Source organism: Temnothorax nylanderi, unplaced genomic scaffold, assembly GCF_030848795.1.
Source record: "Temnothorax nylanderi isolate EJ_2023f unplaced genomic scaffold, tnyl_v1.0 TNYL_tig0312_pilon, whole genome shotgun sequence".
Classification (NCBI taxonomy): domain Eukaryota; kingdom Metazoa; phylum Arthropoda; class Insecta; order Hymenoptera; family Formicidae; genus Temnothorax; species Temnothorax nylanderi.
The window spans coordinates 209,620-224,875 of NW_027249374.1; the positions used below are offsets into that span (position 1 = coordinate 209,620).

Below are 15,256 nucleotides of genomic sequence, written 5' to 3' on the forward strand. Positions count from 1 at the left end.
TGAGGCTAATTAAAGAGGCGAATAAGGGGATAAAGTCGATATATGCGCGTTTATTATGAAAGGATCACTAAGTACAAGTACAGTTATGAATTCTCAAATTGCTGGATATACAATGTGAGTTGCGTTTTAAACAAAAACAATAGATACAGTAACGATTATTATTTTGCAAGGTGACGATCGTCTCGAATCGAATGCAGGATGGAAAAACGAGGAGCTCGGTCGGGCAACTCTTGAGACGAAAAGCTTTGTTTCCCCCGGAGATCAATTAATCTCTCCTCCGTTTTCAATCCGTCTCGATTTCGCGAACTGTCGATCAGATTCGCGAGTCGGGGAGAGCAACGGTCATCCGGAGGCTTGTCGACTGCGCTCTTTGTGTTCGAATCAGCTGTTGAGTTTCTTACGATGAAGATTGTAGAAATTACATGTCAGTCTACTGATCCTTCGTTATCGTCGCGAAGATAAACGGACGAGTGGAAATAATCGCGAGAGAAAAGAAAATTTCGGATTAGAAAGGAAACGAAGGAGATGGATCTTTGTGAAGAAACCGGCAAACGGAACGAAAAATCGCGTCTCTCGCCGCGGGAGAGATCCCTCATGTAAATTTTAAATACTAAATGAATCTTGTGGAGACAGACTTTTCTCTTGTCTCTGGGCTCACCTACCCTGAGTCGATGGCGGTACATGTGCCAGAAAAGAATAAATAAATTGATTCGTTAAAACAAACGGGGTGCGTTTGTCTCATTCAACCTCCCCTCCCCCCCTCGCCCCTCGTTTGCTCTGTCCAACGAGAGATTTGTCGCGTTACAAGGATCGAAGATTCTTCTGACTTTCAAGATTAGAAACGTTAAATTCGAGAGCCCTGGGCCCTGGGTTGCTGCATCTCATCTACAGTTTTTTAAGCTAGCAGCATGTCAATTATGTCTCTCAAGTACAGCTTTAATTGCTACTATTTACTCCGATTGAGTTCTCTGTCTCTAATATGTTCATATTTTGATTCTGGATTCCCATACCAAGCGTGTTAAAAAGTAGGGAAGGCTATTTCACTTACGTTACAAAATTCTTTCTACTAATTCGAAATAATTTTGCAGATATTTCTCTAGAGAGAGAGAGAATGACCAGCAGAAATTGAAGATTCACGGACGAGCGAGCAATGGGATACGATGGCGTCATCTTTTGCAGCGTCGCGAACGAAAAATATAACACTTGGGCGAGAAATTGACACGGTGGCGCCATCTCTCGAATACATTCCAAACAACTTTCAAATTGGAACGTGAAATGAATGAAGTGCCACTGCCACCGAGAAGCTCTTTAACCTCTAAAAGGACGCACAGAAGTGTTACGGGCGTTCCGTCGAATTATTCGCAATAATTCACAATGCCGCTGGAGAATCTGGAGGAGGAGGGTTTGGAGAAGAACCCGAATTTGGAGCTGGCGCAGACGAAATTTCTGCTGGGTCTTCGCGAACACACGGACGATCCCTCCCTGAAGACCAAACTCCTGGACGCCATCAAAGCCGATAGTGAGATTGCATCTTTTCTCTTGATCGCTTGTCACGGTTATTTCCAAAAGTTTTATGTAATTTTCGACATTGTGACTTGATTTGCTTGAGACAACGAGTCCTGCTATTTCCTCTTCTTTTATCTTGACCGCTGAAAACGTCATCTGTCATTGTTCGAAACATAACCTCTACTGTTAACTGCTATGATCAATTTAAAAGAAAGAAGCAATTGAGAGAAAGTGATAAGCTAATGTACAAAGATATATGAATCCCCTAAATGGAAAATGGGAAATGAAAGTGTCAAAAAAAAAAAAAAACCTAAAATAGGGTATGTTAAATACCATGAAAAAAAGTGCTATGATCAATTTATTAATGAATTCTTTAATGATTGACCATTAGTTTCAAGTAAGAAATAAAAATAACGATTTCTTTCCAATAGATATGGCTCCGTTCTATGAAGAGGTTTGCAATTACCTGAATTGGCCAGTTGACGAGGCACTTCTCGCAACAATGAAGGCGCATAATGCGGAGCAGTTGAAGAAACTCGACGATGCCATCGAGGATGCTGAGCAAAATTTGAGCGAGATGGAAGTTCGGGAAGCCAACCTAAAGAAATCCGAGTATCTTTGTCGAATAGGCGACAAGGAAGGCGCAATCTCGGCGTTTAGGAAAACTTATGACAAAACAGTATCGTTAGGTCACAGATTAGATATTGTATTTCACAACATTAGGATCGGCTTGTTCTACCTGGATCACGATCACATTACCAGAAATATCGAAAAGGCAAAAAGGTCGGTAAAGACAAAAAGACTATATCTTCTACATCAATTATTATTATACGCGTTATGGCAATTAATGTATTTCGCTCGTATTTTGCAGCTTAATAGAAGAGGGCGGTGATTGGGACAGACGAAATCGTTTGAAAGTTTATCAAGGGATATACTGCATAGCGATTCGCAACTTCAAGGAAGCGGCAAACTTCTTTTTGGACACAATTAGCACATTTACGAGTTACGAGCTCATGGATTATAACACGTTTGTGAGATACACGGTATACTTGAGCATGATAAGTCTTCCACGGAACGAGCTGAGAGACAAGATCATCAAGGGATCCGAGATACTGGAGGTACTTCACAGTAATCCAGACGTCAAGGATTACTTGTTTTCACTGTATAATTGTCATTATGCAGATTTTTTCAAGAACCTTGGTAAGCACGAAAGTTAAGACACAGCTTAAATTTCACTTTTTTGGGAGATTCTGCTGCTGGGAGATTCAATTGTCGAAATACCGTTTCAGCGCACGTCGAAGGAGTGCTACGCCGGGATTACTTAGTATTTCCTCATTATCGATATTACGTTCGGGAGATGCGAATTCTCGCGTATACGCAATTACTGGAATCCTATCGGTCTTTGACCCTCCAGTATATGGCTGAAGCATTCGGCGTCACCGTCGAATACATTGATCAGTAAGTGATTATTACTAATTTTTATTTAATTCGCTGTTAGTAATCTTAACGTAATTATTTAATTAAAATTACGAAACTGCGCTGCACACAAAGAGATGCTGCTGATGCACATAAATGTGTTGTTTTTTTTACAGAGAACTGTCACGCTTCATAGCCGCAGGTCGGTTGCATTGCAAGGTCGATCGAGTCGGAGGCGTAGTCGAAACGAATCGGCCAGACAGCAAGAATTGGCAATATCAAGCGATGGTGAAGCAAGGAGATCTTCTACTCAACAGGGTGCAGAAATTATCGCGCGTTATTAATATTTAATTTCCTACATTTGTATAATCAAAGAGATTATATGCTAACTGTATTAAGAAACGATCGAGATCGACTACATGAGTGTCTACTGTATATCTGTTTTAAAAAGCCTGTATGTCAAGTTTTAGCTCGAGTTTTGTAACAAAGAAAACTAAAAATGTCACGATTGATTTTGTAAACAAGATACATGAATATTTCTCGCGGAATATGTAATGTAATTTATTTACATTTTACTTCTGCGCCCTGAAATATCCCCAACGCTGAGGTTAGTTTGTCTCATCACTTATTTTATCATAACGTCGTCGAACGTTACTTAAAAACGTTAATGCAGAGACGGCGCTAGGCTATTCGGCGTCTTCGTGCAATATTTAAATCAGCGCTCTATAGATACATAGATATATGATCTATAGATATATGAAGAAAATGGTTAATTTATTCTGAATAATCTAATAGTACGTTCTGCTTTTGTTGCAAATTAAATTGGCAGAATATTTCAGTTATTTTAAAAGTTCATGAAACTTTCTCATCTTATTATTATTAATTACAAAAGATAAATTTAAAAAATACTTTGAAAGGAAGAAAGACTATCAATAGCCAAACTAAAAAGCTATTCGAAATAAAGTTAATAAGTAAATACTAATTAAGTTTTCGTATTTTTCCTAAAAGTTTTTTCTGCTACGTTTATACCTAACACATAAGAGTTTCTAATATTATAAAATTTAAAGACATTGCCCATATTATTTTCTTCACGCAACGATTACTACTTTTTGTTTAAAATGCTTTTTAATTTTTTTTCCAAAAATTAGATTTAATCTCTCAAGTTGGAAAATTAATCGGAGAAATAGAAAGTGTTACATTCGACTGTCGCGTATATATCTACGTGAATCTCGCGAGACAATTATTCACTCTAAAAGAAAATAGATATTAAAAAAAGAGAAAGGAAGACTATTTAATTTCTTTGAAGACGAAGAATTGCGAGATATACGTCAATATACATACACTCGATGTTTAGGATTGAAACTCTTTCGAGGCACAAAAGAGTCGAGAATTAAAACTATTCACTGCATCGATTTATAGTCCAGTAATTCGCGAATTTTTGTTTATTCCAGAATTATTCGAAAAAAGGTAAATCTAAATCTCATTGTATAAATAGGCCTATTCTTCTCAGCTGAACTTCTTGTACGGTTCATCTTTTCTCTTTTTTCTCTCCAACATGAAAAGAAAAGGAGGAAAGACGAACCGTGCAGAAGTTCAGCTGAAAAGAACAGGTCTAATATGCTAGAAAAAAGAGTCCTTCCATCCGTGCTTAATTTGCTTATTGTTAGCGTGTTATGCCGCCCCCGGGTCTACTGCTACATCTATTGTCACACACGTCTATTGCTACATACTGGATTAGAGCAGATTGTTGGATTTGTAAACTGGAAACAATGAAAATTAAAAACAGCTGCACCAAAGTTAATCAAAATCCTATGTTATATATAAACTTTATATTATATATACCTTAAATTGCTGTTCCACATTTTTAATATATGCATTACAGTCCATACAAATAAATGTGCCAAGGACCAATTCTGGATGAACAGGATGCGTTCGTACTACCTGTCCAGATATACGAGTCAAAGTACCCAACAGCGATGTATTTAATTCTCTTAATTTATGCCTAATAGGTACTTCGGTAAAACTGACGTAACATTCCTTATCCTTCTGTAAATTTCCCACATCTTTAACAAAGTTGCTCACTGCTTGACATAAAAATGGATATACTCTGGAACAAACAGATCCTTATTTTTATTTCTCCTAAGTAAAAAAAGATAGTGATTACCGATTATACAACCTGTAGTATTCTTCAATTATAGTTGTAGCGAGTGTTTGATTAAATGCTTCCGTATCGTCAAAAGACACCTCCAGGGTACAGCGTTCTGGACTGACAAGCTCTTTAGCTGGCTCCAGATACTTAACAACCTCAAATTCCTTAAATCTGTGATAAAAAAGTCAATGAAGAAAATATTAATTTTACTCCAAACAAAATTAATTAAGTTGAATGAACTTTTGTAGTGTTGAAGATATTCAACCTATAAAGAAATTACCTCTCCAGGAAATCTTGAAACAATTTTTGACACTTGACCCCGACCTCATCTCGTACATGTGCTCGAACAGCTTGTGGAGGAGCAGCATCCATTGTTTCAATGAATTATAACAAAACACGCTATATGAGTTCCGAAAAGTACTGATAAATAGAAGCTGATGTAAAAACAAGACTGATGGAAATTTGGCGGGAAGACACAGGTTAACGAAACCAGAGAGAAACATGAGGCGGCCACGCCAGCGCGGCGTTCTGCTTGATACCGTTTTACTGAACTATTTGGCATAACACATTGTCTGGCACTGTCGATAAAGTAACCCCGTTTAGTGCATGTCCCGTGCTACGCTTATAATATAATACATATGTATATTGGACAGTTTGATACGCCACACCACACACATATATACATATATATTATATGTGTGATGTATTCTCTCTGATATTAGTATTTAGCTTATTGTTTTAAATAAAGATAAATAATGAACTGTATGCTTTTATTAGTCATTCACTTGACTCACGCAGTGTCACGTATCAAAGTTGCATATATTGTATCTATATTTAACTCATATCAGGATCAGAAAGGGAAAAATGACTGCTGTATAAGGCAAGTGTATAGCATTTATTGTTAAAATGAGAAGAATCCATAAACGCGAAAGTAAAAACGGGATATGTAGTAACACCGCGGGCGCGGCGCTTTTGGCGCACAAAGTTGCCCGCGCGGGAACGAAGCCTCCGCCATATTGATGACGTATGACCTTCTCCTTCCATTTCCAGAAGGCGGCTGACACGGAACGGATCGGCTCCGGAACGACTGGCGTCGCGGCTCATTTAATTGGTACGTACAACACATATTAATCTTGCGTGCGTTATATTAACTGCGGCATCTATCGCGTAATATAGATTTGGAGCTCGGGTATTGATATTTTTTGAAAATACGTATTCCGCGATACTTGTACGACCGAAGGCGCGTCGCGCGAGCAATCGCGAAAGTATCGATCGCATTTTCGAGGGTCGCGAATATCGCGGATAAAATATTAATACGCTAGATTCGTTAGAAAACATGCAAAATAACAATCCTGATAATAGGCGAGTTTATAATATATGATTTTCGAAGTTCGGAAAGTTCGTGAGCGCGAAGTTGATAGGGACGCGTAGCGACGCCGCGCGCCGCGGCGCTTTCGGCGCACAAAGTTGCCCGCGCGGGAAACGCGATACGAAGCCTCCGCCATATTGATGACGTATGACGTTCTCCTTCCATTTCCAGAAGGCGGCTGACACGGAACGGATCGGCTCCGGAACGAGTGGCGTCGCGGCTCATTTAATTGGTACGTACAACACATATTAACCTTGCGTGCGTTATATTAACTGCGGCATCTATCGCGTAATATAGATTTGGAGCTCGGGTATTGATATTTCTTGAAAATACGTACGTATTCCGCGGTATTTGTACGACCGAAGGCGCGTCGCGCGAGCAATCGCGAAAGTGACGATCGCATTTTCGAGGGTCGCGAATATCGCGGATAAAATATTAATACGCTAGATTCGTTAGAAAACATGCAAAATAACAATCCTGATAATAGGCGAGTTTATAATATATGATTTTCGAAGTTCGGAAAGTTCGTGAGCGCGAAGTTGAGAGTGGGACGCGTAGCGACGCCGCGCGCCGCGGCGCCCGGCGCTTTCGGCGCGAGTTGACCGCGCGCGAGAGACGAAGCGCCTCTGCCATATTAATTACGTTCTCCTTTTCCAGAACGCGACGAATACGACACGGAGACGGATCGGTTCCGGAACGAGTGGCACGACTTATTTAATTAGTAAGTATGTAACATGTATTAACTTTGCATTTCACATTCATTGCAATAGCTATCGCAAAGTATAGATTCGGCGCACGGTAATTAGTATAATAATCCGTTCGAACGCGTATTTCGCGAAAGCCTTGTTCGGCCTATTGTAAGATCTATCGCTCGAATCAATCTAGTGACGCGTCGCTCTTAGCATCCAAAAAACTTTTTATGCCATCTTACACAGATATACATTTCATTGCATTTTTATTTGAAATATCGATGATATCGAACGTGCCATAATTTCTTTTATATTTATTTCTCCGCTGTCGCAATATAATTAAGTACGCGTCGCATACTTAATATTGAGAGTATCACACAAGATATAGCAAAGCCGCGCGATCATTATATTCTAGTGATTACTGGTAATCGCGTTTAATTGTAATAAATATTTTGTTTGTTTTAGGAAACAGATGTGAGTGCCACGAAGAGATAACAATGCGGAAAAAAAAGAACCGAAACTAAGGAAGCGAGGACCAAATGTAACAGATCGCGAGGTGAGCATTTTATAATCTGTTATCTTTTATTAATAATTGTTATACTGATGGAAATAAATATTTATTTACGCAGTATCGTTTTTAGATCACTTTATAATATATATACACACACACACACACATATATATATATATATATTGCTTGCTTGTATCAATTTATAAAATTTTTAATTTCGGACGAATATATATCGGGAAGAAATTGAAAGAGACACATGCGTAAAATAAAAAATAAAAAAATAACTTTTGCAGGAAAGTACTATTTTATTCGTAATTTCAATAAATTTTTAATAAAAGAATAACATCTTAATAAAAATGCTTTTTTAGATAACTTGTATAAAATTTGATAAGAAAAATATCTAATTCTGATATAACCTAAACTATTATAAATTTTAATTATTTAGAAATTATTTAGAAATAGAAATATATATTGACAAGTAATATTTTATATAAATTTGTTGATATTACTCATGTCACAAATAATTTATTAAATATTTAAAAAATTTTAAAATATAAAATAAAATCTAAAATATTTTATTTTTATTAGACAATGTATTAAACATGCAATATACTGTATATAGTGTATTGCATGTTTAATACATTGTCTAATAAATAAAATATTTTAGATTATAATTAAAATTTTTTTAAATATTTAATAAATTATTTATGACATGATTAATACTGACAAATATATATCAAATATTACTTGTTAATGTATTAAATATTTCTAAATAATTAAAATTTATAATAGTACATATTATATCAGGATTCAATTTTTTCGTATCAAATTTTATACAAGTTGATATCTAAAAAAAGCATTTTTATTAATTAAGATGTTATTCTTTTATTAAAAATTGATTAAAATTACGAATAAAATAGTACTTTCGTGCAACAGTTATTTTTTTATTTATTATATTAGGCATGTGTCTCTTTTATAAAAGACTTTATAAAGACTATAGTCTCTTCCCTACATATTCGTCCGAAATATATATTTTACAAATTGGTGCAAGTAAACAAGCAATATATATATATAAAAGGTAAAAACCATAGTAGTGTAAGTCAAATTTTTTTAAATATATATGTATATATTGCTTGGTTGCTTGCTTGCACTAATTTATAAAATATTTAATTTCGAACGAATATGTGGCAAAGAGATTGAAAGAGACACATGCCTAAAATAATAAATAAAAAAATAACTTTTGCACGAAAGTACTATTTTATTCGTAATTTTAATCAATTTTAATTAAAGAATAATATCTTAATAAAAATGCTTTTTTTAGATATCAACTTGTATAAAATTTGATAAGAAAAAATTGAATCCTTATATAATGTACTGTTATAAATTTTAATTATTTACAAATATTTGATATATTAACAAGTAATCTTTGATATATATTTGTCAATACCAATCATGTCATAATTAATTTAATATATATATATACATATACACAATATTGCTTGCTTGCACTATATATAGTATATATTGCATGTTTAATACATTGTCTAATAAAAATAAAATATTTTAGATTTTATTTTATATTTTAAGATTTTTTAAATATGTAATAAATTATTTGTGACATGATTAATATCAACAAATATATATAAAATATTACTTGTTAATATATATTTCTATTTCTAAATAATTTTTAAATAATTAAAATTTATAATAGTTTAGATTATATCAGAATTAGATTTTTTTCTTATCAAATTTTATACAAGTTAATATTTAAAAAAAGCATTGTTATTAAAATGTTATTCTTTTATTAAAAATTTAAAATTAAATTTAAATATTTAAAATTACAAATAAAACTTGCGTGCAAAAGTTATTTTTTTATTTTTATTTTAAGCATATGTTTCTTTTAATCTCTTTCCTATATTCGTCCGAAATCAAATATTTCATAAATTAGTGCAAGCAAGCAATATACTATATATAAGTATCTATAAATATTTTTTGTATATGTATATATAAAATATAAGTATTATCTTTTTCTTATAACAAGAAATCCATATTTATTTTAGACATTATTTTAATTTAAATATTTTCGTATGTTACAGATCAATTTTGTGTATAACTCCTCTGCTGTATGAGTAAAGAAAAGGGTTCAGATGAAAGAACTCGGGAGGAGACTGAGGAGGCCTAGGAAAGGTATCGGGCACTGTTGGAGTAACATTGTGGTAAGCATTATTGCTTATTTGTACTAAAATTAGTCGTTTTGTTTTGATGATTTAAAAATAATAATTAGAGAAAAAAAATTAATCTGAAATTTTATAAAAATTTATTCTTGTGCAAATTCTTTTCGAAAAATGTATAATTATTTTAATAGATATTTTATGAAAAGCCATTAAGAAATTTTATGTATGTAAGAATTATCTTTTGAATTAATAATTATATTTTGAGCGTTTTAATTTGAATTTTATGTTTGTATATTACAGAATCATCGTGGCGCTGATTATACGTGGCTGACAACTCCACTGTCGATTGGTGAGTGACAAAAAGGATTATTAATGAGATAACGGATCTATGAATATTGTATGAGATATACATATTTACGCATCATTATAATTGTATTAAAACTAAATATAGAATCTCATAGATCTGTTATCTTAAAATGGATGAGCTATAAAGAATTATGACAGATATTTTATCGGACTCATTTCGCGTTATTTAATTTAGTGTGCTTATGTGCTTGAGGCTAACTCGCACAGGTACACAAAGAAAGAATATGATAAATAGAACGGGTCCTTAATTTAATTGTCTGAATTCTATTGTCTAGGAAAAAAAACTTTACATTCTTTTAAGTTAAAACATTCAATGTAACTAAAACTATGCTGAACCGTTTAAACTTTTGAAATCTATCTGATTTTTCTATCTAAATAATTGCTTTTTTATTCGATTACAATTTTTCCGCGACCGTATGGTATACATTTTTCTCCACGTGTACACTTCTTTCGATTCGTTAAATTATTGTAAGAGATATTTTCTGAGATTTCAAGAAATACATTTCTTATTTTCTCAGAAAGAAACGTGCTCGTTAAAAAATTTAATGCACTTCTGTAATATTTATACGTTACACGATATGCATATATCTTTTGTTGTAACTGCAGTATCGGAAAATTCAACTTTGTGAAATTTAATATGTGTCATATCAAACATAAATATAGCGTTAAAATATTATGATACTTTCAGTTATAATTTTAATAAAAGTTTACATTGCTCGTCGTAGAATTAAATTCATATTTTGATGTTTTATAATAAGGATTGCAAAGATTTCTACTTCCTTCTAATGCATATTACAAGTAATACAAGTGTCACAATTAACTCTTTCACACATTCTTTTAAATATGTGCAAATGAATTCAATGAAACATGACAATATCTTGGATGTTTTCAAAGATTGATTGCATATCCTTTTTTAGTAAACTTTTGCACGTTTATCGACGATACGCTACACCCACATTTGTACAAACAATATAGAACTGATAAAAATACACTGCTCTCTCGCATTAAAATGTCAAATTACAAAATTTCACGCATACATTCGCACGAAACGTTCACGAGGTGCTCGTCAAACATATTCTTATGACCTTTATTTAACAATGAACTTACCTCGGGAACATCTCGCGATCTCAGTTCACCTCACTGAGCATACCTTTCACCTTTATAATTTCCCCTTGGTCGCGTGAAAAATATCTTAATGAGACGGTTATTAATATTCGTAATCTAGTCGCATTACTTAACAGAGCGGCGATTGATCCTTTTTTTCTTAGTCTGTGTCTTTGTCTTGCTTTAATCTCCATTTAAATTCATTGAGATTTGTTTCGTTCTTATCTTTTAAATAGCTTAAACTTTCAAGCGTGAATTATAACGTTAAAATAATGCCGAAAAAATTAAAACAAACAACATGCCAATTAACGTGGAAATAAAAATTAGAATATGATAAATTGTGATTATAATAAAATTATCACTTTGCAAAAATCTTATTATAATTGCAATTCAATGGTCTAGTTTACACCGATCTCTTGATACGCGTATCAAATAGTATATTTGAGCTGATCAGCCAGTAATCAAACTAATTTACTATTTAATACGTTATTTATTATGTAATACGCGTATCAAGATCAAGTAATCGGCGAAAACTAAGCCATTATACTTATATTTAATTTACGATTGACAGTTGTTCGTCATTGTTTTTATTTAAGTCGTCAATTTGTCACGATCTTTTTTTTTTATTTTTAAAGAAAACGTATACCTATTCTATGATGTGATCAGAGTTTTCAAAAAAAACTTGAAAGTTTAATCTCTCCGATTATTATTACACAAAAGACACTCTGTAATATAATATTTGCGTACATAAGTTTTTCTTTGCACTAACTTCTATTTAATTTATCGCAAGACAATTTAAATTAATTCACATTTTGTTGTCAGCGGAAAGTTTTTGATTTTCATCCATAAAATACAAGTTGTGTTTAAAAATTTCTAACCATATTTGAGCTAATATTATCGAGATACTTTATTTTCTTTACCTATTTTACGATTATATTCAGTAAATGCTGAATTATGTTGTGCAATATTTAATGAATACCATGTTATTTCCGTTTTTGGAAGCGATAGCTGGGCGATGAATCGTAACGATCTTTGTTCGTACATGGGTCATTCTTACCGCCTCGTTAAAAATTAATAGTCCCTATTGCAGAACCAGAATTAATGTATTAAACTTGGATTTCCGAAAGCAATGATTTCGGCATAAGTTGGCGACAACGCCCATGCTATTCTTCGATTCAAAAATCGAGTTATAAAATTAATCAGTGTGATATGAGAGAATATTTAATTTTTAGACATTTGCTTAGGTATCTCGAAAAGACTAACTCCCGTACTAACTAATATGAGCTCCTGAAAAAAATAGTTTCTTCAGGAATAGTTTTGAACAAATTTAAAATTTGTTAATAATCACTTAAAATTATGTAAACAAACATGTAATATTCTACCCTGATTTGTTTTTTCAATTTGTTTTTTAAAAATAATTTTACGGCACACATACTAAAGAAAATAATTTCCATATATATATATTTCTATATACATTCCTTTTAATTATATATATTATTCTCGTATATTTCTATTCTCGCGTACTTGTATTCCTATATATCTCAACCAAGTGTACCGACCTAAACGTACGCGTAATCTTATCTTTTACAGGCTGTTCCGCCTTTTACCGAACAACGGGGAACTAAATCCAATCGTCGCCGATTGTATAAACGGTTCGTTGCGTTTCATTTTCGCGAGTGTCGTTCGAAGTCGTCGGATTATTCGGAATTCCGTCGTTTCTCTACCGTCCGAGTCCGCAGGAAATAATCAAACGTTAATTCGCGTTTCGGGATCGTCGCGTAAAATATCGATCGGTTTTTAATAATTAGCATATAACTGCGTCAATGTCCACGTTCTCAGACGTGACGGCTGTCTCGTGCGTGGTCCTGAGTGGTATGGGCCTGGATCGCATAACAAGAACTGCCCAGATCATTTGACTTCACTGTGCGTGGAAGGGTGGCTACCAGACGTGTCAGTGGCGAGGGGAGATGATCCTCATTGTAGAGAGCTCGCTTTCTACTTTTCGAGGATCTCTTTCTCTCTGTCGAACACTATTCAACTGGCCACGCGGGGCTAAGTCCTTAATCGGGCAATCGAGTCAGTTTTCCGGCTCTGAACGCGTCGAGATAACGCGGTCATCGCGGAAATAATCCGGCGTTAATTCGCGTTCGGGATCGTCGCGTAAAATATCGGTTTTTAATAATTAGCATATAACTGCGTCAATTTCCACGTTCTCAGACTGACGGCTGTCTCGTGCGTGGTCCTGAGTGGTATGGGCCTGGATCGCATAACAAGAACTGCCCAGATCATTTGATTTCACTGTGCGTGGAAGGGTGGCTACCAGACGTGTCGGTGGCGAGGGGAGATGATCCTCATTGTAGAAAGCTCGCTTTCTACTTTTCGAGGATCTCTCTTCTCTCTGTCGAACACTATTCAACTGGCCACGCGGGGCTAAGTCCTTAATCGGGCAAATCGAGTCAGCTGTCCGGCTCTGAACGCGTCGAGATAACACGGTTATCGCGAGCGATTTTTCCACGAACAACTCGGTCGTTACGTAACGTTTTCGGAGTGACGTATTAAATATCGGCGATTATAGTTATCCGCGTATGCGTGTGATGCCGGTGGAGTTGTGTCGAGCATCGAGGGAGCTAACAACCCGAGAGGACAGCCTGAGAGGAGGAAGAGGCCTGGGAGAGGCATCGGGGCCAGCGGAACAACTTGCGGTAAATATTATTTATTTGTGTAAAACAACTTTTTTCTAGTTTATTTTTGAATCGCTTTATTTCACAATAATTTAGAAATATAATTAGAAAGAAAGTGGTAATTTGAAGTTTTATAAAAACTCATTATTGTAAAGATTATTTTAGGAAAATAATTATTTAAATAATATATAATTGAATGATAAATAAAAGGTTTGATGCCATAGGAATTATGTTTTAAAACATTGAGTTTTTTTAAACACCATTTTAATATAACTTTTATATTTATATGTTACAGAATCAACGTAGCTACGTGGCAGATATAATTCCGCTATTGCGCATCGGTGTCGGTGAGTGATGAATTAATATATTTATTGAGATAACGGATGTATGGTAACTTATTAATATACATACTATATATCTAGATAACGTATGAAATTTGGTTAACAATATAAAGATCTTACACATAAGTATATAGCATTCTATACATCCGTTGCCTTAAAATGGGTCAGTTACAACAGATTAGGATAAGTTTAATTCTGGACGCTTCTTTATTATTATATTTATTGTGCATTATTAATTAATTTAGTTTGCATACGAGAATGTACTCGTATAAAAATTGTATAAAATAATTTTTTACAAATATAAAATATAAAGAAAATAAAAGGTAGAAAACAAATATAGGTTTAACAATTAAAATGTTAAACCTTTTAATTTACTGTTCTTAAGTTTACCAATCGTATTTATATCTCATGATCAACAAATAGAAAGTATAAAATATTTGTATAATTTTTTATATGTATAAAATTTATACAAATATTTATACTTTTTATATAATAATTTTTTACAAATATAGAATATAAAGAAAATAAAAGATAGAAAACAAATAAAGGTTTAACAATTCAAATGTTAAACCTTTTTAATTTACTGTTCTTATTTAAGTTATTCAATCGTATTTATATCTCGTGATCAACAAATAGGAAATATAAAATATTTGTATAATTTTTTATATGTATAAATTAATATATTGTATAAATTAATATATTGTATAAATTAATATATTGAAAGTATAAAATATTTGTATAATTTTTTATATGTAAAAAATTATACAATATTTTTATACTTTTTATTTGTTGATCACGAGAATAAATACGATTGGTAAACTTAAATAAGAACAGTAAATTAAAAGGTTTAACATTTTAATTGTTAAACCTTTATTTGTTTTCTACCTTTTATTTTCTTTATATTTTATATTCGTAAAAAATTATACAACTAATATATTATACAATATATA

General features: G+C 33.3%; 2 protein-coding genes and 1 long non-coding RNA gene across 3 annotated transcripts; 2 read left to right on the forward strand and 1 right to left on the reverse strand.

The window, feature by feature from the left end:
• The first annotated feature begins 1,280 nt into the window (after positions 1-1,280).
• Rpn7 (regulatory particle non-ATPase 7) lies at positions 1,281-3,470 on the forward strand. Its single transcript, XM_071719854.1, has 5 exons — positions 1,281-1,519; positions 1,938-2,289; positions 2,378-2,706; positions 2,796-2,964; positions 3,099-3,470. Exons 1-5 carry the CDS (start codon positions 1,375-1,377, stop codon positions 3,271-3,273), a joined length of 1,170 nt encoding a protein of 389 aa, XP_071575955.1. The 5' UTR covers positions 1,281-1,374; the 3' UTR covers positions 3,274-3,470.
• An 864-nt stretch (positions 3,471-4,334) lies between these two features.
• Positions 4,335-5,575, reverse strand: LOC139781044 (DNA replication licensing factor Mcm6-like). Its single transcript, XM_071719855.1, has 4 exons — positions 5,352-5,575; positions 5,099-5,242; positions 4,765-5,029; positions 4,335-4,682 (listed from the first exon to the last, which is right to left on the reverse strand). Exons 1-4 carry the CDS (start codon positions 5,441-5,443, stop codon positions 4,629-4,631), a joined length of 555 nt encoding a protein of 184 aa, XP_071575956.1. The 5' UTR covers positions 5,444-5,575; the 3' UTR covers positions 4,335-4,628.
• A 1,510-nt stretch (positions 5,576-7,085) lies between these two features.
• Positions 7,086-7,924, forward strand: LOC139781034 (uncharacterized). Its single transcript, XR_011720403.1, has 2 exons — positions 7,086-7,161; positions 7,595-7,924. It is a non-coding gene; the product is annotated as an uncharacterized lncRNA (long non-coding RNA).
• Positions 7,925-15,256: the final 7,332 nt, after the last annotated feature.

Excerpts from the sequence above, each read along its gene's own strand:
- LOC139781044 (XM_071719855.1), bottom strand. The coding sequence starts at position 5,443 with ATGGATGCTGCTCCTCCACAAGCTGTTCGAGCACATGTACGAGATGAG. Across the intron at positions 5,243-5,351 it reads TTTCAAGATTTCCTGGAGAG|ATTTAAGGAATTTGAGGTTG; the intron begins GTAATTTCTTTA and ends TTTTTATCACAG. Across the intron at positions 4,683-4,764 it reads ATGTGGAACAGCAATTTAAG|TTTACAAATCCAACAATCTG; the intron begins GTATATATAATA and ends CATTGTTTCCAG.
- Rpn7 (XM_071719854.1), top strand. The coding sequence starts at position 1,375 with ATGCCGCTGGAGAATCTGGAGGAGGAGGGTTTGGAGAAGAACCCGAAT. Across the intron at positions 1,520-1,937 it reads GGACGCCATCAAAGCCGATA|ATATGGCTCCGTTCTATGAA; the intron begins GTGAGATTGCAT and ends TCTTTCCAATAG. Across the intron at positions 2,290-2,377 it reads AATATCGAAAAGGCAAAAAG|CTTAATAGAAGAGGGCGGTG; the intron begins GTCGGTAAAGAC and ends CGTATTTTGCAG.